The sequence below is a fragment of the Centroberyx affinis genome, unplaced genomic scaffold (assembly GCF_046629955.1).
Source record: "Centroberyx affinis isolate AG114_WGS23_722 - 3 ecotype Tasmania unplaced genomic scaffold, CSIRO-AGI_Caff_v1 ptg004275l_1, whole genome shotgun sequence".
In the NCBI taxonomy this organism is placed as follows: Eukaryota; Metazoa; Chordata; class Actinopteri; order Beryciformes; family Berycidae; genus Centroberyx; species Centroberyx affinis.
Window position 1 is genome coordinate 300,549 of NW_027281998.1, and position 21,519 is coordinate 322,067.

Sequence of the window (21,519 nt, forward strand, 5' to 3'; positions counted from 1 at the left end):
AAAGACTTTCCTTCATCCCTCCCAGCTTCCAGGGTGCTGCTCTGTAGCCCTGACCTCTGACCTCTGACCTGCCCAGAGGAGGTCAGGTGAAAAGAGAACTTCCCTAGTGAGATCAATATAATATCACATTATTTATATATTTGTTGTCAGATTTGTTTACAAACAATTCAAATGTGAACAAATAATTTACAGCATCAACACACAGTATATTTCATGTTTAGCTGCCATATAATATCAATCCATATAAGAGATCAGTCAGTTGGTCAGTCAGACAGACAGACAGACAGACAGACAGACAGACAGTTAGTCAGACAGACAGACAGACAGTTAGTCAGACAGACAGACAGAAAGACTTTTGACAGACAGTCAGACAGACAGTCAGTCAGACAGACAGTTAGACAGACAGTCAGTCAGTCAGACAGACAGAAAGACTTTTGACAGACAGTCAGTTAGTCAGACAGTCAGTCAGACAGACAGACTGTCAGACAGACAGACAGACAGTCAGTCAGACAGATAGACTGTCAGACAGTCACCAGATAGATATAAAATTGTAAATCAAGCCAAAGTTGCTGCTCCTTTCATTTTACCTGCTCCATTACAGCATTCCTAAGAGTTGTATCTATGTTTCATCAAATCAAATGTTTCTACACAGCAGTGCTTCATTGTTTGCTCATGGTGTACATCTGAATACAGTTCTGGAAATGGGCGGTTGTGTTCATTTGCGGCCTGAGGACAATAATATAAATCTTGGGCAGGAAGTAGCCACCGAGGAAGACCAGGACGCTGGACAGTATGGCGAGCACGTGGGCGGCCTGGGTGAACGGGCCTCTGCTGATGAGGTAGAGCGTGAAGAAGCTTATCCAGGAGATCATGTAGACCATGAGGCTGAACGTGACACACTTGGCCTCGTTGTAGTTGGCCGGCAGGTCTTTCCCCATGTAGCTGAAAGAGAAGCAGAGGGCGCTGAGCAGGGAGACATAAGCGAGCTCCAGCCAGGCGCCGGGGGAGAGGGTGTTACTGCACTCCAGCACAATGCTGTCCGAGTAGAAGCCAAGATCCTGGGACGGCTGGGGGGGGTTGAGGGCCACCCGGAGCACAGAAACGAGCAAGATGGTGGCGGACACCAGGAGAATAGTAAACTCCGGCCCGTGGTTCTTGGCCCACGTGTCGTAAGCCTGTGGCAGCTTGGACGCCAGCTTAAAGATGCAGACGACCTGGAAGGCGCGCACCGATATACAGGCCAGGCACACACTGAAGCTGAAGATAAATAGGGGCTGTTTGAGGAGGCAGGCCGGCCGGGACGGCGGGCCAAAATGGCACAAAGAGCTAGCGGCGGCGGCGGTCAGGGCTGCCAGCATCAGGAGGCAGGTGCGGCCGCCGGCAGACTTGGCCACGGGCGTGTTCAGGTGGAGCAGGAGGATCAGCGCAGAGCCAGAGGTCATGAGGAGACACAGGGCCAGGAGGAAGAGCAGGGCCACAGAGAGGGGGGCGTCCCAGGCCAGCAGCAGGACGGTCCGGTTCAGACACTGCTCGCTGAGGGGGGGCGCCCACTCCTCAGGCAGGCACGGCTGGCATGTGGTTGATCCTGAGGAGGAGGAAAGTAAAAAATAAAAGCTGGCTTGTGATTCGGTCCTGTCTGACAGTGTTTGAATGAATTTAACATTTTTGAGTTCCCCCCCAAAATATATTTTATGGTCCTCGAGAAGAGAACAGCATTGGTTAGAATTGGTATAATACATTAATCTGATATTTTTAGGCACAATGTGGAGGGAGACACAGACCCATGAACTCCATGAGGTAGTCTCACACCTCAGGATATTATATGAACACTCGGCACCACCTGCTGGTCAACTTCACACACCACAGAAGAAAACACTTCTGTTAGCATGGATCATGTTGTTCAAACCTGGCCATCACTTCTCTCTTCCTACTAACTATTAAAATAGCAAAATTAGCAGGGACAATCAATTGTTAAAGTGCTACAGAACTTAGTTAAATTGTTAAGTGTTATACAAATACAGTTACTGCTATTACTACTAGTAATAGTAAGTATCTATTAAGTATTGCTACTACTAAAAATAGCTACAGATGACTTGCCATAGACATATATTCATTTCCAAAGAGGTAGCGCTGAAAATAAGAAACCAAGAGTGTGGTTGGACTATGAGTTTCTGAATTCATACTACCAATGACTACTTAACTAATGATTGAATATAGTCTTAATCTGTCCAAATACATGTGGCACCCTGAAACGGGATGCTGTAGTTCTCTCCCTGCTAATCTGTCATGGAGCAAATATCTAGGCAACAGAAATTAAAATACAATCTCAGTTTAAAGTCTCACCTCACCTAAGACTCACATGACCAACTGTCCTCTCACTTATTTTAGATTTTTCTGAATGTTTTTTTCAATCAACTGTCATGGATTTTTGTGTGTGTGTCTTCAATTTACCACTTTTGTTGAGGAACGTGGCAGCAGGACAGGCCAGGCAGTCGAAGCAGCACTTGTGCTGTCCCGTCTGCAGCTTCCTGTGTCCTGCAGGACAGTCTGGAGAGCAGATGGACAGAGGCACCTGGAGGAACCCACGACCGGCAAGGTTACTCTCAAAATGAGATTAGTTACAGATTACGGATTAATGATTATCTGCGTAGGACTGTAATCAGCAACCTAATCCACTGGAATACTCAAACTCAGTTATGAATTCTGATTGTTTTCAATTAGTTTTGGCTCTAAAATTCATTACATAGGTAGTTAAACAATTTATACCCAAAGGAGGGATCTATTATCAGAATCAACCATTAATTGTAGATGTACAAAATTTTGTTAGCATCTATAATTTCAGAAGCCTTTTTACATCAAGCAGGCTGCTGAATAATCCAACAAGTAGGCTAATCACCTTTTTCTTCAAAAGTCGCTATCTGTAATTCAATAATGGCATTTATATGAGTTCTAGTTTCCATTTTAATAATCAGATTACTGTAACACCAGTGCATATAATCTGTTACTCCTCAAACATGGTAACCCATACATGAGATACTGTATGTATGAGGGCTTAAATTACTTCCACTGAACTTGGAACTGAAAGAAGGCTAAAGCTGATAGTCAAATTAAAGTTAATTTGAACTGATTTGAACAGATTTCTAAAAATGCAAATTGTCTTTTAGTACGACATATAATAGTGTAAACACTGAAATAATTCCTGGCTCTTACTGATCCTGAAGTTTCAGTGCCTGGCCACTCGATCTGAGCAGCGTCGACTGTGAGCTGGGTGGGATCAGGAGTGAAGGAGCCCACGACTCTGAGAGACCAGTCTGTCCCCCTCCACACCCAGGTCACGATGTCATATCCTGTGGGCGGGTCTCCGTTCTTGTCGAAGTAGACGGAGGTGTTCTCCAGAGTGAATCTCACCTGCCGGAGCCATGGCAGTAGCTGAAGGAGAGAGAGAAAGTAATTTCTGTATGTTTAACAGAGAACAGTTTAGATTCTTCATTTGGCTAAAATATTTAGTCCTCCCTTAACGAGGCATTAAGTAAGTTTGAATCTTTATCGACTTTTATCAGTGACCAGAAGGAATTGCAACAACATCAGTAGGACTTATCTCCTACATACGTTTTGTGATTTGTTAATTGTTTTGTGAAATGGCGTTGTGTTTTGCACTTCAGGGCCACCGTAGTGTACGGGCCAGACAGTGAGTTTAGAAAGACAAACTTTTTTGCACCTGGCAAAGTAATCATTGAGTGTTTGATATTGATATAGGTCTTTTAACTCAGTGGTTCTCAACGTGGGGTCCGGGGACCACCAGGGGTCCTTGATGGCGTTCCAGGGGGTCCCCAGCAAATTGATGAATTATTAAACTTCACCATTATTTCATTTACAAGAAGTTAACACAATTAGAAAATGTAGGAGAATTACTATTTTGATCATAGTTTCTCTGTTATCTCTCTCCCTACAATACAGATAGTCATGGAATTCTGGACAAAATCATATCTGACAATAAAAATATACTCAGCTTTGGGTCTGAGAGACAAAATCTCATCAAATGGGGGTCCGTGGCTCTAATGTGTGCAAAATTAGGGTCCTTGATATGAAAAAGGTTGAGAATCACTGTTTTAACTAACAATATTTTACATGTGCTCACCTGCCAGGGATGAACCGTCTTCTTGTGGCATTCTCCAGAATCACAGCCGAGTGCCTGGTGCAGGCCATGAGCCACCGCGTACACCGCCTTATACACATTGAAAGAAGAGGTGATATCATATTTCTCCAGAGAATAGTTCTGTTTTGCAAAGCTGTACAGGTCTGTGCTCTGCAGGCAGGCCGCACCCAGGTTCATGGCACCATTCGAGGATTCCTGGGTGTCACTTTGTTGCTTTGAAACGTCAGCCGACTTTCTCTCAAACTCCTCAAAGCCGGATATGGCAGTATTTTTGATGGACACGCCCAGGACGGTGCCAATGGTGTGGATCCCGGGTATCCCAGATATCAGAGTGGCCACTGACCAATCCTCTGTCCCGATCCACACCTTACCTGTCACGTTCCTCTCAACGACAAAGGGGAAGAAGCCGCTGAGTTTGGACTTGCTGGAGAAAACGACAATAGTATTGACTTTGGTCTTCAGCATGTTCTCCACCATGCTCCTCATGTACTTGTCTGTGTCGGCGGTGCGTTTGGGGATGACCCCCTGGTAGGCGATGCAGATGTCGTGCTGCGCCGCCTGCTGGGACAGGCTCTGCATCCCCTGCAGGCCGTAGGCGTTGTCGCTGCCCAACAGAGCGATCCAGGTCCACTTGAAGTGAACCAGCAGCTGGATCATGGCTGCCACCTGGTTCTTGTCGCTGGGGATAGTGCGGAAGAACGTCGGGTAGAGGATCTTGTTGCTCAGCATCTCGTTTGATGCCTCATAAGAGATCTAAAGGTTTTACCAGAGAGAAACATGAGGAATGACTCTGGGTTGTGTTGAATAACTCAAAAATATGTCTCAGAAAGCTTTGCCAGGAGAGAGAACAGAAGCTAGAAAACTTATGAAATGAAAAATGGCAAGAAAAGGATACTGAAAAAATGAAAAAATGGAGGAAGAAGAGCAATGAGACATTCTGTCAGCACAGAGAAATCTGAATTCCTTACAAATCATTTTGCACAAATCCATATAGAAATTTGTGATAGAAAGCTTTGAGTCAAATTGCTGAAGAAGCTGAATTGAACAGATACTACTACTACTACTACTACTACTACTACTACTACTAATAATAATAATAATAATACTACTACTACTACTACTACTAATAATAATAATGATATTTTATATACTGTGGCACCTTTCAAAACCAAGTTACAAAGGGCTTTACCACAAGAAAAATAGAGTTTAAAAAGTCAAGAAAACATCATATGAGATAAAGGACTTAAAAACAGAAAAGAACACCATCTAAAAGACGGATTACAATGAAATGGAAAACAATAAATAGTAAAAAGAAATAAAATAAGTTGAAATAGAATACAATAAGTTAAAATAAATGCTAAGAGAAGGCCTTTACATAAAGTATGTTTTAAGAAGTGACATATACACTATATATGCTCATATGCAATGTGTTAGATTTCAAATGTTGCATTCCTTTTCAAAGTCAGAAAGAAATCAGCTTCATTCCCTCTGGTCAGTTAGAAACTTACCTGTGGCACCAGGTAGGCCCCTAGTAAAGCAGCAGGAGTGAATGATTTGCTGCTGCTGTCTGGCCCGATGACAGCCACGGCCCTTTGCCCTGGGTTGGAGTCTGGGTTCGGGTCTGTGTCTCCCTCTGTCTGGTGCTGCTGGCCCAGCAGGTCCAGGGTGGCCAGGACGCTGGCCGGGACCGAGCAGATGTCGTAGACCTGGTAGCCCAGCTTCACTCCTGGTAAGAGAGGCTGGCGTCCGGTGGAGTTACTGTTGATTTCTTCCACAGCAAATCTCAAGGCTTGCATCAGGAAATAGCCATGTTTGTTTTTTCTGCCTCTGGATATGATAACATGAAAAAAGATTTAAGAAATATTAACTTTTACTCTAAAAAGGTGACAATAATTGGGTTGATTTTCAAGACAGGTGTGGTGAGATGCAGTGGTAGAAAGAGTTCCTTCTCAAGTAGAAATATTACTTTGCTGATATTTTACTTAGGTAGAAGTAAAAGTACTGATGTAAACATCTACTTAAGTAAAAGTAAAAAGTAGCTCATTTAAAATGTACTCAGAGTACTCTTTTTAGAAAGAACTTTTTTAGATGTGATCTTTCCCATGCAATTCTAAAAAGATGAGAGGACAGAGTTCAAACTGGGTTCTTTTGATTGGAAAATTTGGACGTTACAAAATAAAGTGCACAAAGCCAGATTACTCTTCTCTTCTTTGCTGACTGGCTGTTCACTGTGAATGGCTTCACAATTTGTCAGTTTACTCTTGTCAAGTTTCTGATGCTTATGGGGAGCAACAGAATTTCTACTCTGTAATGGATGTGATTTAAATGTAGTGAAGTACAATACTTAAACAACACAAAAACATACTTCAGTATGCCCTCAATAAGCCCTCAAAACCCACCTATTCACTCTTGCTTTTGACCTCTAATCTTCTTCTCCTCCCCCCTCCCCCGTTCCTCCCTATGTATACGTCCTTTTCTCATCTATTTCTATCTTTTATATATATCTCTATTAAATTTGTTTTATCCTGTGTTTGTAAAGCGTCTTTGAGCACCGAGAAAAGCGCTATATAAATGTCATGTATTATTATTATTATTATTATTATTATTATTATTATTATTATTATTATTATTATTAAAAGCAAAATGACTGACTTTCCAGTGTAGCCTACTCACTTATTGCAGGTTGCCAAGGCAGGCAGACCAGAGCCAGGTGGATCAGTGTAGTGGAGAGGGAAGAGTCCAGCGATGGAGAAGTCTCCCTGTAGCTGTAAACCTTTTCCCTCAGAGACCGAGTCCAGTTTCCCATCAGATAACAGCAGCATCAGCCCGACCAGGGACAGAAACCCAGCAGCACCACACATGTTCACACGTCCTCACCTCCACCTCAGACAGCTAGTGTGGAGCAATGAACCTTTCGCTTCACGTTTATTTCTTTTCAGTGTGGCTGACAAGATCGGTTAAGGGGCGTACTGAAGGTGGGGATAGATGGAGGGAGGGGAGAGAGGGTGGGGAAGGAAAGGAAGGTGGGGAAGGAAAGGAGGGTGGGGAAGGAAAGGAGATGCGGCCGGTTTTGCATCTTTCCGGGGGAGTCTTGTTTGAGCGAAGCATATTTGCATGTAGGAATTTGCTTTTTTGACCGTAGAGTTTCCCTCCCATTAAAATGAATTGCATAAATGTAATAAGCCATGAAAAGGGAGACCGGTGTTTTTTCATTAATCTTTGACAAGTGACAGACAACTGTAAACCAGCTAGGGCGAAGCTATAGGCGGTCTGTGGCTCAGTTGTGCAGATTTATTATTCATAAAGCTGTTGGTTCAGTTTATTAAGGGAATTAACAGGTGTTTTTTAGGGAGTGCTTTAAAACAACTTGTCACCCTTTTCAGGGTTTAATAAAATAAAATCTATATATACTGGAAATACATTTTCCACCTAAAATTCATCAGTTAATGTCTCAAAAACACAGATGAGTGTGTCAACAAACAATAAGTATTTTGTGAGCAAAGGACTTCAGATGACTGAAAACTTTAATAGTTGCCCATAATGTACTTTACTTTGGCAGCAGTCATTATGAGTAGGTGTCAAATTTTCAGATTCTATTTTTGTACTGTTTTGTTAACAAACAGCATTAATTTCTTAAGATTAAAATTAATTAGTCAAAACATATAAATCGATGCATTTTTCAAAAACACTGATACCACGTCATAACTTTACATGAGTGTTCCACTATGTCTTTCCTTGTTAAGATTGTATTTTGACAGATAAATTATGTTTAATTACATTAGCTTGGGTCTAGATGTAGATCTTATATGGTGCATAAGGTCAAACGTGGCCATACAGTTATGCAGAAACCTCATGGTTCTGGATGGCAGTAGAGAAGAGTAATAAGCACTTTCACTCAAGTGCTGTGTTTGAGTTAAGTAGGAAGTAGTAGTAGTAATTGCATTTGCTGCCAAATATCGTACTGTTTCCCCTTCATTTATCTTACACCTGCAGTTACTAGTCATCCTTAAGAAAATGGTTTTGTTGGTAAAATATGGTCAGTTCATAAAAAAAAAAAATCTTTTACTTTTGCCATTCATCTTGAAGAGGAAGCAACCAATGTGAGAATAAGTGGATCCCTGAATACTTAAGGCTTCTAGCTTCTAGCACTGAAATGGGAAGACGTTTGATTGAATATGAAATTCTGTCGTTACTAAAGTATTTAATATAAAACACTTCAGTATTTTTACTTACGATGCATTTTGAATTGAGGACATTCATTGGAATACTATTTGATGAAGTTATGTACTACTATTACTTCAGCAGAGAAGTTTTGTACATCTTCCTCCACTGTTGTTTGGTGAACTGTGGGCTAATGGGGATGAGCACCATTTCCTAATTTCACAAAAAGGTGAAAGCTAAGTAAACAGAGGATGTGGTGGTAAAATCAGGTTTCCCACCCAATACAGGTGTGGCTGGATTTGCCTTTTGGTTGATATTTGAGGCTCATTTCGTACCGTCTGTGTAAACACACCTGCTGTACTGACACGCAATTTGCCTGATCGTCACCTGTGTGCAGGACTAAGAGACTCAAACCCTTTGTTTTGACAGCAATAATGTGCATTTTGTCAACCACAGTATTATGGAGGCAAATGGCCATGTAAAGTATTGCTTGGTGGAGTATTTCCATGTCAGAACAAACACTAAGATTTCAGTGAAAATATTTGCATTAAGCAGGGTTTCTCAATATCACAGGGCAAAGATGCTGAAACTTTTCTGATCATCTCTGGTCAAATGTAAGGAACATAGGCAGCTGATTTAATTACTGTTTACTTGACCTTACAGAAAATATTCACAAAGCAACAGTGTAGGAATAAACATACATCTTTCTTAAAAAGATCATTTTTGTTTATTTTTCATGAGTAACAGTGTAATGGTGTAAAACAATCAGTCAGTGAATCTGCAAGGATCTCCTTCCTGAATGCAACAGGGAGGAAAATCATGAAAATAATCTTTGTTACTTACTTTGTTTCTTAGATGAATCAATACTGTAGATATTATGAAAATATAAGATGAACAATAAGGAAAACTTCAAGGACAACTTCCACATGCAGTTTCCATTGAAGAAACTCATGCTGTGCACCATCAGTGTTGACTGAGCACCATAATAACAATATGAGTTTTCAAAACCATTTTTGGATTCAGCATAGCAGCCCAATTACAGATAAGAAAAATACCAACTTCTGGGTATTTTTATGGTCCACATGCAGAGCAACATCGGATACACTGACTGCACAAACACTGCTTACATACAGTGATACATACACACAAAACACAGAGTGACATGTGGGGGTATTATATATAAATGAAAGACCATGTTTGCTAGAAATCCTTATTGTTCCCTTAACTTTATGGTTGTTACATTTGTCAACTGTATTACAATATGCTTTCAATTCAGTTTTAAAGACATTAAAAGAAGGTTTGCTTGTTGACCATTTTGTTTTATGAATCAGGTATCTTCCCAATAAAATAAGGAGATTATAAAATATTTTTTATTGTCCATGTTGATTCATTCTGAAAATAGAATAGAATGTCCTTTTTGTAAATTGTCCATACTCCAAAATTCACTAACATAATGACATTTCCAAAATAAATGCTCAATTGTTCCAGGGCAAGAATTACAAAATACACATTTGTCATCAAAGACAACTCAAATCTTTTTAAACTGGAGGGGTTATGACCGTTCTGATGAAAAAAAGGTTGCCTGGCTCTGCCTACGTCATCATTGTGCGACGCACATGCTGAGGTGAAAGTGCAAGCTGCCATCTTCGAAGAGATCTTTCTGATTAGTTAGGCAAGCAAACAAAAATTGTGAGTTTCATGATAACTCTTTTGCAGTTTTGTCCGATTTACCAGCATACCGAATAGATATTTGAACATTTATTATAGAGAGTCGGTTTCTTTACACCCGGTTAGCGTGCTAGCTCAGAGCTGGACCGATCTGCTGATGGCTGCCTAGCTTGGCTAGCTAGCTCTGGCTGTAAACAAACACTACTGACAGTGTCGGCTGTTGCTGGCAAACGACCTATAAAGTCTTCAGCTTCGTTACTCCGTCAACAGATCGACTCTGTAACCCAGTCCGTTAAAGAGCTCGGTGGACCGGACAGTTTGAGACAGTTTCACGCTCTGCACGCTGCATGCCTAACCGGGCTAGCTAGCGACACAACTTCAGTTTTGATGACATTGCGAGTTTCTCCAAACTAGCTCAAAGCTCAGTTGGTTAGTCTCCAGTCGGTTGGGTTAGTCGGGTCACAGGCACACCGTCCACGGCCATGTCGTCCTTCTCGGAGTCGGCTCTGGAGAAGAAGCTGTCGGAGCTCAGTAACTCCCAGCAGAGCGTCCAGACTCTCTCTCTGTGGATCATCCACCACAGAAAACACTCCGCTCTCATCGTCAAAGTCTGGCACAGAGAGCTGAAGAAAGGTGAGGAGAGCTTTTCATCATGTTGACTTGTGGTCTGAGACTGTTCTGCTTGTTATAAAGTCACCACCATCCTTAGTAGTGTTATGTTGTGCTGCTGCACATCATCAAACCTTATTACCGGTGTTATGTGACGTTCAGGTTTATGGGTGATGCTTCTGGACACTATAGTGAAGAAAATGTTATCAATTACTGTTTATTACTACAACTATTAAAGGAAAACATCATCATAAAACACTTTTAACAGTTACTTTCAGCAGTACGCATCAGGTTTTTGTCTCAGTGCCTCAGAATCAAAGAGCATGGGCTTCTTTCTAGACTCACCATTTTATACTGAAGTTCAACAATCATACAGGGAGAAATCCATCATAGAAGAGGCAGAGAGACCAATTTCTCCGCCAACAGTAGCCTCAATAGACCAGAATGCAATGCAGCCACAGGACATGTTGACTTGTATAAGGACAGAGACTCTTCTCTTTTTCTGCTCTCGAAAACCTCTCTTTCTGTTGTCGCTATATTGCTCTCTGCACCTACTGTTATAGCTGAATGCAACAAGTTCAGGCTCATGGGGGTTGTTGAAAGGTATTCTGGGAAATGTAGGGAATCACTAACTGAAGTAGAAGGCAGGTTGAGGGAACTGGGTACGCCGAGAAAGTAAATTACAACACTCCATCACAAAATGAGTCCTGGAATGCACTAAACATCACAAATTGATGATATCCAAGAGCATAAGAGCATCTGAGGGTGAATTTTTCCTTTCAAGTCTTGAAATGCGGCACCTGGAATGGATATGAAACTAACTGCTGTTATATTCTTGATGTGTCCTTCAGCCAAGAGCACCAGGAAGCTGACGTTCCTCTATCTGGCCAACGATGTTATCCAGAACAGCAAGAAGAAAGGACCGGAGTTCACCAAAGACTTTGAGTCTGTCCTAGTTGATGCCTGTTCTCATGTTGCCAGGTAGGTGGGAATGTGATGCTGCTGCTGTATGCTTTCAGACAGCTGAAAATGTTGGTCAGTGTGTATGAGCAGTGGTGGAAAAAGTACTCAAATCCTTTACTCAAGTAAAAGTATCAAAACCATAATGGAAAAATACTCCAGTAAAAGTAAAAGTTCTGCATTCAAAAGTTTACTTCAGTAAAAGTATAGAAGTATTAGCAGTATAATGTACTGAAGTATGAAAAGTAAAAGTACTCATTCTTTCAGAGTGTTAAATTGATGCGTTAACCTGTAAGAAGTATTTTAATGTTGTAGGTCAAACTGCTCCATATTCTGTTTGGGAGTTTAAACTCTAACAATGCAACATATTTTATGAGCTTATTGTATGTTTTTATATGTAAAACCGTATTCTGCAGAGTAAGTAGTAATAACTACAGCTGTCAGATAAATGTAGTGGAGGAAAAAGTACAATATTTCCCTCTGAAATGTCTCATAAAATGGAAAAACTACTGAAGTACAGTACTTAAGGAAATGTACTTAGTTACCTTCCACCTCTGCCTAATTGTAAAGTGCCGAGTGCCTAGAATGTAAAATGTAAGTAATAATAATTTATGATAGGCTATTCAATCTTCGTCTGCAGTGAATTTTCCATTTCATTTTTTGGTAATGAAATCAGATGGCTAATAGTTGATGAAAGTGTATTTCAAGTTCAGCCTTTGTAGTCTATTTTTCTTTTGTATTTGAATAATGATGAAAGGACTGAACTGATAGAAAAACCCTTTGTATGACAATGAACTTCCTGAATACAGTAGCAGAAGAACAGCCAATCACAGAAGAGACCTGTGGCTCTGTCCTGGAACTGGTAGAACAAAAAGTTGGTGAATTGCGGAAGAGAAGTTGCATTGCTTTGGCTGCTGTCAGAGAGGAAGAAAAAACTTTGAATGAAGGCTAATGCAAGTTAAGCTGACATTTCCATAAGGCGAGAGTATTCATCATCATCACCACCATCTTTCTTCTTCTTCTTCTTCTTCTTCTTCTTCTTCTTCTTCTTCTTCTTCTTCTTCTTCTTCTTCTTCTTCTTCCTATTCATGATTACACCGGGCCATTTAATAATACATGATCATTCTGGGATTGCAGGGATATCTTGTAATATTTATTGTGGTTCTGACCCTTAACCTCAATATTTAGTTGCTTATAATGTTGGCAATTTAAGAAATTAAGTTTTCTCCCTGTTTTTTCTCATTATTTTCTATTGGTTGTGATTAAAGGCTGTGTCAGAGTCACATTTTCGAACTTCACTCCCCTTACTGCAAAGTTAATACACCCATCTATATCAAACTTCAGCAATATATTAAGACTTCTTTTAGAGCTACATTATATGAGTAAATTATTTTGGACTAAAATGTCAACTGGAACATTAAAATTCCAAGGTCACAATGTGACTCCAGGGTGAGATAAATGTAGAGTAACATGGAAGCTCCACTTCCATTTCTGAGTTTGATCGTTTAGGAGAGATAGAAGTGATGGCTCTATTTTTAACAGCATTTAAATAACAAAACCACACAAACAAACAACGATAGTCTAGTTACACGTACACTATTGACTGTAGTGGAACTTACAAATCTCTACAGAAATAAAATCATACAGGCAGCACATTGTTTTCGATATCACTATTGATATCGTTTATTTAGAAGAAATGCAAGACAAAGGGTTTATGGGGGGTGGGGGGTGGATATGGATGGAGGGGGGGTTGGGTGTGTGAGCACAGGTGTTAATGTGCTCACATTGAAGAATTGGAGGATTTGTTAGAGTCTGAGTTGAGAGTTGACTCCATCTTGTCCTCCTTGTTCTTCTTCTTTTTCTCCTTACGCTTTGGAGTAAGGGCATCAGCGATTCTACGCAGGAAGCTCTGCTTCTTTTTCTTCTTCTTCTCCAAAAGTTCATTGAGCTCCCTCTCCAGAACAGCAAGCTTATCCACCATGAAGGCTTTTCTCTTTGCCCACTCTCGCTCTTTCACCTCCAGGGCCTGCTCATTGTCAATTTTGGCCTTGAGGAGACCAGCCCTCTCCTCCTGCTGCTGGAGGAGGCAGCTCTCTAACTTCTGCTCAGTGTGCTTCAGAGCAGCCGTGATTCTGGTTTCAGCCTGGGCCTGTTCCTGAGCCAGTTCCTGGGCCTGGACCTGGACCTGTTCTTGGGCCTGTTCCTGGACCTGGACTTGGTCCTGTTCCTGGGTCTTTTCCTGGGCATGGACCTGGGCCTGGGCCTTTTCCTGGGCCTGTTCCTGGGCCTTTTCCTGGGCCTTTTCCTGGTCCTGGGCCTGTTCATGGACCTGTTCCTGGGCCTCAACTTGGGCCTTTTCCTGGGCCTGGACCTGTTCCTGGGCCTTTTCCTGGGCATAGACCTGGGCCTGGACCTCGGCATGGGCCTGTTCATGGGCCTGTTCATGGGCCTGTTCCTGGGCCTTGACTTGGGCCTTTTCCTGGGCCTGTTCCTCGGCCAGGGCCTTTTCCTGGGCCTGTTCATGGGCCTGTTCCTGGGCCTGTTCCTGGGCCTTGACTTGGGCCTTGACTTGGGCCTTTTCCTGGGCCTTTTTCTCGGCCTGGACCTGTTCTTGGGTCTGTTCCTGGGCCTTTTCCTGGGCATGGACCTGGGCCTCGACTCTGGCCTTTTCCTGGGCTTGGACCTTTTCCTGGGCATGAGCCTGTACTTGGGCCTGTTCGGCCAAGCCCAGGAACATGAACTGGAGCTGGGTCTGGGCAGAAGAGTCCAGGTCCAGAATCTCCTTAAGATGTTCATCTGCCTCTCTCATAGTCTGGTATTCCTGGCTGGTCCATTTCCTCTGGGTCTGTTGCTGCTTCTCAGCAGAAGAGCCTAGGCCCAGAGCCAGCTTGAAATATGCTTCTGCCTCTATCATCATCAGATGCTCCTGGCTGCTCCATTTCATCTGGACCTGTTCCTGGACCTGGACCTGTTCTGCCAGGCCCAGGAACATGAACTGGACCTGGGTGTGGTCAGAAGAGTCAAGGTCCAGAATCTTCCTGACATATTCATCTGCGTCCCTCATCGTCTTATAGTCCTGCCTGCTCAATTTCGTCTGGGTCTGGGCCTGTTCCTTGTTCTGGACAGAAGAGTCCAGGCCCAGAACCAGCTTCAACTGTTTTTCTGCCCCTATCAGCAGCAGATGTTCCTCGCTGCTGGAGACTGGGTCCAGGAGCCCGGTCTTCCTCTCCGCAGGGAATTCCAGGTAGGTCTGCCGCGCAGTGCTGTGGGCGGGGCTTACCTGGGCATCCTCCGGCTCCATGTTGTGCTGGATCTCCATGTATTTATTTCTCTTGTCTCTCTTTCTCTCTCTTTTTGTCTTGTGTGTCGCCTCCATTGTGCCAAAAATTGAAATGTCTCTGTGCTGTGTGCATTGGAATTCTAACCTCACACTGCATTCACTGCCCTCGTTGTGACACCACAATATATGAAGTTAGTAAGATTCCAAGTTCCCCTTGATTGACAGGACTGTCAAAGATTCTGTGTGTTTTATTTGATTTGATTTTTTTGTGTCTAGCTTCAGTTAAGTGAATAAACCACTGCACTATGTCATCTAACTAATGTCATCTACACACAGAGGTGGTAAAAGTACACAAATTCCTTACTCAAGTAAAAGTGCAAATACTCATCTAAAAATATACTCTGGTAGAAGTTGAAGTACCGTTTCAAATCCTTTACTCAAGTCAAAGTATAAAAGTACATGGTCTTAAGTTTACTTAAAGTATTAAAGTAAAAGTCATTCTCCAAAATTCATTTCTAATGTTCTAAATTGGTTCTCTGTTGAGCTTTCCTCTGAATCACAGATGAGAGTCTGCAGCTCAAATCACAAACGTTAATTCTAGCAGCTGAATTCACTAACGTTAATTCTCTCTGTCTCTCGTTGCTTCTCTCTTCTTCGTGTTGCTTCTCTCTCTGTCCCTTTCCTTCCTTTTTGGTGTCACTTTGCTGAACAAGCAGCCAATCACATCTGGCTCTTGATCAGCTGCTTCCGGGATGGAAGCTGTCTGATGTGGAAAATAAAAAAAAAAAAATTGAAAATCAGTTGATGATTTCCCAAGAGTAACAAGTTTTGAAAATGTAGTGAGTAGAAAGTACAGATTTTTCTTTTGAAATGTAGTGAGTAAAAGTAAAAAGTCTTCAGTGAAAGAAAAACTTGAGTAAAGGACAGATACTTGAAAATCCTACTGAAGTACAGTAATTAAGTATTTTTACTTTGTTACATCCTACCTCTGTGTATGAGTGTGTGTGTTTGTGAATGGGGGGTGGGGTGGGAACACATGTGCATAAGTGCCACCCTTACTACTAGAGTTTATGTGAGAAATGGCGGCATATACTGTATCTCCAGCAGTGGATTGTTCAGTCCTTTGCCTGTACAACTGAAGTTAATGGCATTCCTCCTTTTTTTTTCATGTTGACTACAAAGCAAATTACTCATGGGGATAATCATGTTTTAAAGGAATAGTTCACCCCAAAATTCTGTCATTTTCTACTCACTCCCATGTCAGTTGAAACTCCACTGAAATTCGTTAGCACCCGTAGTTCCTTCTCAACCTTCTCCCAAACTATTGAAGTTTCCATCAATTTACACACACTGCAATTGTTTGTCTACAAAACACTTGGATTATGCTGTTTGGATGTCTGTTCCTCATTCCTCTCCTCATTCCTCTCCTCTCCTCATTCCTCTCCTCTCCTCTCCTCTCCTCTTGTCTGCTGTGTCCCAGGGAAGCAGATGAGAGCTGTAAGAAGCACATGGAGAGGCTGCTGAACATCTGGAAGGAGAGGAGCCTCTACAGAAACGACTTCATTCAGCAGCTCAAACTGGCCATCGAAGACTCCAACAGCCCCAAACCTGCAGGTTGGTTTACAGCCGGAGAGCCTGCTGTTTGTTAGACCTAGACCTGCTACAAATATGTGTATCATAAATCCATGAACTGTCTTAAACTCACTCTTTTGGTTGTGTGCTAGCCACCAACATCAAAGACTCTGGTGAATTACCTGCCATATTATTTTTCATTAGAACTGGCTGTGCAGCTTGATGGTAACTAGGTGGAATGTTAACGGACAGAAAATGTAGTCAATATTATTTTTTATCTGAATGGAGAAAGGACCAAAACTTGTCTTCTGTGTCTTTGGCCCTTGTGCTCCCTGATGTTTGCTTGGTGTTTTGGTGATATAGAAATTTAAGCTTATTCACCTGTTGAACTCATTTTAAGTTGCCCCGAGGAAGAGTGCCAGTTAAATGCTTAAATGTAATGTAAACTATTATGTAAATGTATTTCTGATCCATATTACACATTATAGTGGAAAAAACCAGAGAGATTGTAATAGTGATAGTTGTCGTGTTGAAGGCAACTTTGACTGGTGGTCACTTGATTTGAAAATCTTTTTTTTCTGTATTTTATAGCTGGTGAGTGGTGACTTATTTGGCATCCTACTATAACGTAACTTGTCTTATGATTCTGAACTCAAATAAATTTGGGGAAATTTTAAGAAAATTTAGATTTTTGCAGAATAACAACCTAAAAGTTTTGTGGAATTTCCCTTTAATACTCTGGCCAAAACAAAGTCAAATAATTCAAGTCAAAATTATTGGTATTATGAACTAGTTAGTCTTTTGTGCTGTTGACCTACAGTATCAATAGTTTAATATGGATGACCTGTCATTTACTGATGTTATACATGTTTTTCTGTTCTGTGGTGTCTAAACTTGACTCTGCAGAAGAGAAGAGACCTGTGAAACGAACCTATCAGAAGGTCCAGGAAGAGGAAGAGGATGAAGATGACGACTACAGAAGCCACTCCTCGCCTCGCAACTCAGACGCCTCTGCAACTCTGCTGGTAGGAGGCTGACATTTTGACATTTTGTTTGAACGGCTTAAAATATTAAAAAATGATCCCTCGCAATCAGTAAAGCTGCACTAGGCAACTTCGCACGTCGGGGGTTACAAATGGCAGCGGGAGGTAACTGTTTGAACTTCAATACCTAGAAATCACGTAACGTGACGTCAGTAAACGCACGGCTGGTCTGTGATCTCCTCATACCAAGGGATACCACAGGGACAAGAGAGGCAGATGATCTACTGGTGAGTCCAACTTCCTCTGGACACAGCGCTGCTCACTGCTGTGTAGGAGACACTTTGTGTTTCAGTCTTCAGTTTCGATTCGTCCCTTCATGTGGACGGAGAACGCTCTGTTCTGTTGCAGGCCCGCTTTTTGATTTAGGCCGACGAGACAGGTGTATTTTTTTTTACATAAAAATCTTGCCTAGTGCAGCTTTAATGTGAGTAGGTAGGTGGGAATGTGATACTGCCGCTGTATGCTTTCAGACAGCTGAAAATGTTGGTCAACGTGTGTGTGAGTGTGTGTTTGTGAGTCAGGGATGGGCTGGGAAGATGTGTGTATAAGTGGCTACTATTATTATACTATTAGAATCTATATGAGAAATAGTGACATACTGTATATCTCCAGCAGTGGATTGTTCAGTCCTTTATAGAAACCTGCCTGTACAGCTGAAGTTAATGGCATTCCTCCTTTTTATTTCATGCTGACTACAAAGCAAATTACTTATGGGGATAATCACGTTTTAAAGGAATAGTTCACCCCAAAATAAAAAAATTCCATCATTTTCTACTCACTCCCATGTCAGTCGAAACTCCACTGAAGTTCGTTAGCACCCGTAGTTCCTTCTCAGCCTTCTCCCACACCATTGAAGTTTCGATCAATTTACACACAGTGCAATTGTTTAAATTGCTTAAAATTTTGCTTGCTTTTCTTGCATCTGACTCTTTTCCAACTCTCCCTTCTTTCCCCACTTCCTTCCATCCTCCCCCCTTCTCTCTTCACACACACTTCCCCCCCCAATTAATTTTCTCCCACCTCCTGTCCTCCCATCCCTATTTCCCAATCTCTTGTTGCTCCCTCTATCCTCCTCTCCAGACAGAGGAGCTGGTGAAGGCCCTGCAGGACCTGGAGAACGCTGCGTCGGGCGATGCAGCCGTCCGTCAGAAGATCGCCTCGCTGCCTCAGGAGGTTCAGGACGTTTCCCTGCTGGAGAAGATCACCGGTAAGACCTGACAGTCTTTTTGGACTATTTTGCTGGGTTATTGTTTTTTTTATGTGGAACTGCTGGAATATTTTGAAATTCCACACATGGCTCTCTTGCAACCATTAAGCCAACATTATTCTAGATGGTTAGGGTTATTTTATTGAAATAGGTCGTGGCAGCAGCAAATGTAATAGGGTTCAACAGGGGGAAAAAAACAGTATAAGAATAAGTATACGTATAAGTAGAGGAATATGCACAAATGGAATCTAAAATAAAACTGTAAAGAATAATAAAAACAGTAAAACAATAAAGAAACTAGAAGGGCACTCGGAGAGCGCAGACCAAGGTTCGTACTATTATTGCTTGTTCGTGAGTCGGATCCGGATCCGCTCCAAAATTTAATGGGTTCTTCCTTGGCCCATGCTACACCCTTCCACGAAGTTTCATGAAAATCGGGCCAATAGTTTTTCCGTAATCCTGCTAACAGACAAACAAACAAATGGCACCGAAAACCTAATAATATAGAATGTAAATAATTGTAGAGTTACATATATGTATGTAAGATGGTAACAATTTAAACACATTAAGATTTAGGATTGCTAAATTAGAAATATGTGCTGTATAAAAATGAGTATGCATAAACATAACAATATATAAATAAAGACTGGAAAAGTATCATTATATATACGTTATGAAATAGTGGGAACCATTATGAATATTGAAAATCATTATTTGCAGAACATAAGAATGAGAGATATGTGAAACTGGAGGAAGCGAGTATGTGAATTTACAGCAGTATATACAGTATGTATTCGCATTAACAAGTCTACAAGTTTCCTGCCTTTTACAGCAGTGAGTGTGTGAATAACATCATGCCCTGTGGCCTGATATTCCCCCTCTGCCTCCATCCAGACAAGGAGGCGGCAGACAAGCTGTCGAAGACGGTGGACGAGGCCTGTCTGCTGCTGGCGGAGTACAACGGCCGTCTGGCCGCGGAGCTGGAGGACAGGAGGCAGCTGGCGCGCATGCTGACCGAATACATCAGCAGCCAGAAGGAGGCGCTCAGCGAGAGGGAGAAGAAACTAGAGGCAAGACGCTTCATATACAAACATAACACAGTCAGCAGTGTGAGGACGGGGACAAAGATCACTGTCTCAATGCTGTTGGCTGTGTGTCTGAATTTGTTTGTTTGTGTTTAGTTTGTTGCTCACTTATTCATAAACGGTGTGAAATATCCTGAAGGTTGTATGCTAATATCCTGAACTCGGCTACGTTTACACTGCAGCTGAAAGCGTCCCAGTTCAGATTTTTTCCCTCTCAGGGGACACAAATGTGCTATTTTCTAGTCAGTGTGAACAACAAAAACCTTTTTTTCAATTCCACTCTGGAACACATGGATTTGTGGTACAAAATCGTATCCTTTAGATTTGAACACTCAATTCAGAATTTGTCAGCGTTGCCAAGACAAAAAGTAAATCTTACATTTACCGAAGACAGTTGTCATAAATTTGGTGTTGGCATGGAGGACGTTTCAGTCATTTCAGTCAAAACTCCAAGGTACTTACTGCAACCAAATATGTTTGAAAACATGCGGGAGAAGCGTAGGTACGAACATGGATTTCACATCTTTTGTTAGGGCGTGTCATTTCATATTGGTATGGCATACATCCTAGAATAGATATGAACAGTCATCTAAAAAAAAATCTGATATGAGCAGCAATTTGCAATTGAGCTTGAAGGCCTGCACTGAACAAAGCCCATGTGGCTCATATTCGACTAATTTGTGGGATTAATTGTTGGCTGCTCAGGGCAAAGAGACTAAAAGTTAGAAAGGGTTTTAAATTATTGGTTTAAATCTTGTCTAACACCAGTTTCTATTGCACTTGGCCCCTTAATAGCCAATGAACTAACTAGTCTAATCCCAGTGCCTTGTCTTCTTAACTGTCTTCTTATCTGTGCCTCACAGGAGTACAAGCAGAAGCTGGCGAGAGTGACCCAGGTGAGGAAAGAGCTCAAGTCCCACATCCAGAGTCTGCCGGACCTCTCCCTGCTGCCCAACGTGACGGGAGGCCTGGCCCCTCTCCCCTCGGCCGGCGACCTCTTCTCCACCGACTGAGAGCCAAACTCTCCCCGCGTTTACTCCCCGAAACCCCTGCGGTGTCCCCGACCCGGGGAGCGCACACTGTCGGACCCTCCCTAACCCCCCCCACAGACTAGCCAGCCACCTTTGCTAACTCCAAACCTGCAGGGCGAGAGAGAGGGAGGAAGGGACGATGGAGGTTTTGGTGAAATCAAAATGCTCTGCGGGGGAAAAAAACAAGAGACTCTTTCATCCCGCTCTCGTTCGATTGTCAAAGATTCTACTCCACCAGCTTGGAACAAGTTTGCTTCCTGTTTGTTTTTATTCTCAATTTTTTATGCTGGGGATGTCAATGATTTGGGAGGGAGGGAGGGGGGCGGGGGGCAAAGATGCTAAGCTAATACAGACATAAATGTTGGTTGTCAGGGAGTGTCAATCGAAGCATGTCTTTCTGTATAGTCTATTTTGGTGCTGATCGAGGATGGTCGGCTGCTGGCTCTCACACTGCTAATAGGATTGTGAAGAGTGTGTACCATTCATTACTTTTATTTCATTGGTTTTCAGTTGGTGGCTTTTTATTGACACATAGTCAACTAGATGGTCTTGATGTGTTGTATTTAGAGAAGATATGGGAGAAGAAGGGGGTGCGGGGGTTAATGTGCATCTTTTTTTTTTTTGGACGTTTCATGAATGTTCATAGTCAACAACTGTTACTCAACACACTCATTTCGGCAACAATTCCCAGGAGTCTGTGATTAAACATGTTTTGTGGTAAAATCCTGACAACAGGCCATGCACAGT

General features: G+C 42.1%; 2 protein-coding genes across 6 annotated transcripts; one reads left to right on the forward strand and one right to left on the reverse strand.

The window, feature by feature from the left end:
* Window positions 1–501: 501 nt before the first annotated feature.
* Window positions 502–7,017, reverse strand: tas1r1 (taste receptor, type 1, member 1). Its single transcript, XM_071543259.1, has 6 exons — window positions 6,830–7,017; window positions 5,665–5,983; window positions 4,139–4,909; window positions 3,211–3,429; window positions 2,452–2,572; window positions 502–1,585 (listed from the first exon to the last, which is right to left on the reverse strand). The coding sequence occupies exons 1-6, from the start codon at window positions 7,015–7,017 to the stop codon at window positions 660–662; spliced, it is 2,544 nt and encodes an 847-aa protein (XP_071399360.1). The 3' UTR covers window positions 502–659.
* A 2,950-nt stretch (window positions 7,018–9,967) lies between these two features.
* Window positions 9,968–21,056, forward strand: rprd1b (regulation of nuclear pre-mRNA domain containing 1B). 5 transcript variants are annotated; one of them, XM_071543242.1, is made up of 9 exons: window positions 9,968–10,618; window positions 11,446–11,575; window positions 14,730–14,798; window positions 16,315–16,448; window positions 17,313–17,431; window positions 17,581–17,676; window positions 18,530–18,656; window positions 19,551–19,726; window positions 20,605–21,056. In XM_071543242.1, exons 1-9 carry the CDS (start codon window positions 10,468–10,470, stop codon window positions 20,752–20,754), a joined length of 1,152 nt encoding a protein of 383 aa, XP_071399343.1. In that variant the 5' UTR covers window positions 9,968–10,467; the 3' UTR covers window positions 20,755–21,056. The 5 variants fall into 5 exon arrangements, with proteins under 5 accessions (XP_071399343.1, XP_071399345.1, XP_071399344.1 ...); XM_071543244.1 differs by lacking the exon at window positions 17,581–17,676; XM_071543243.1 differs by lacking the exon at window positions 14,730–14,798.
* Window positions 21,057–21,519: the final 463 nt, after the last annotated feature.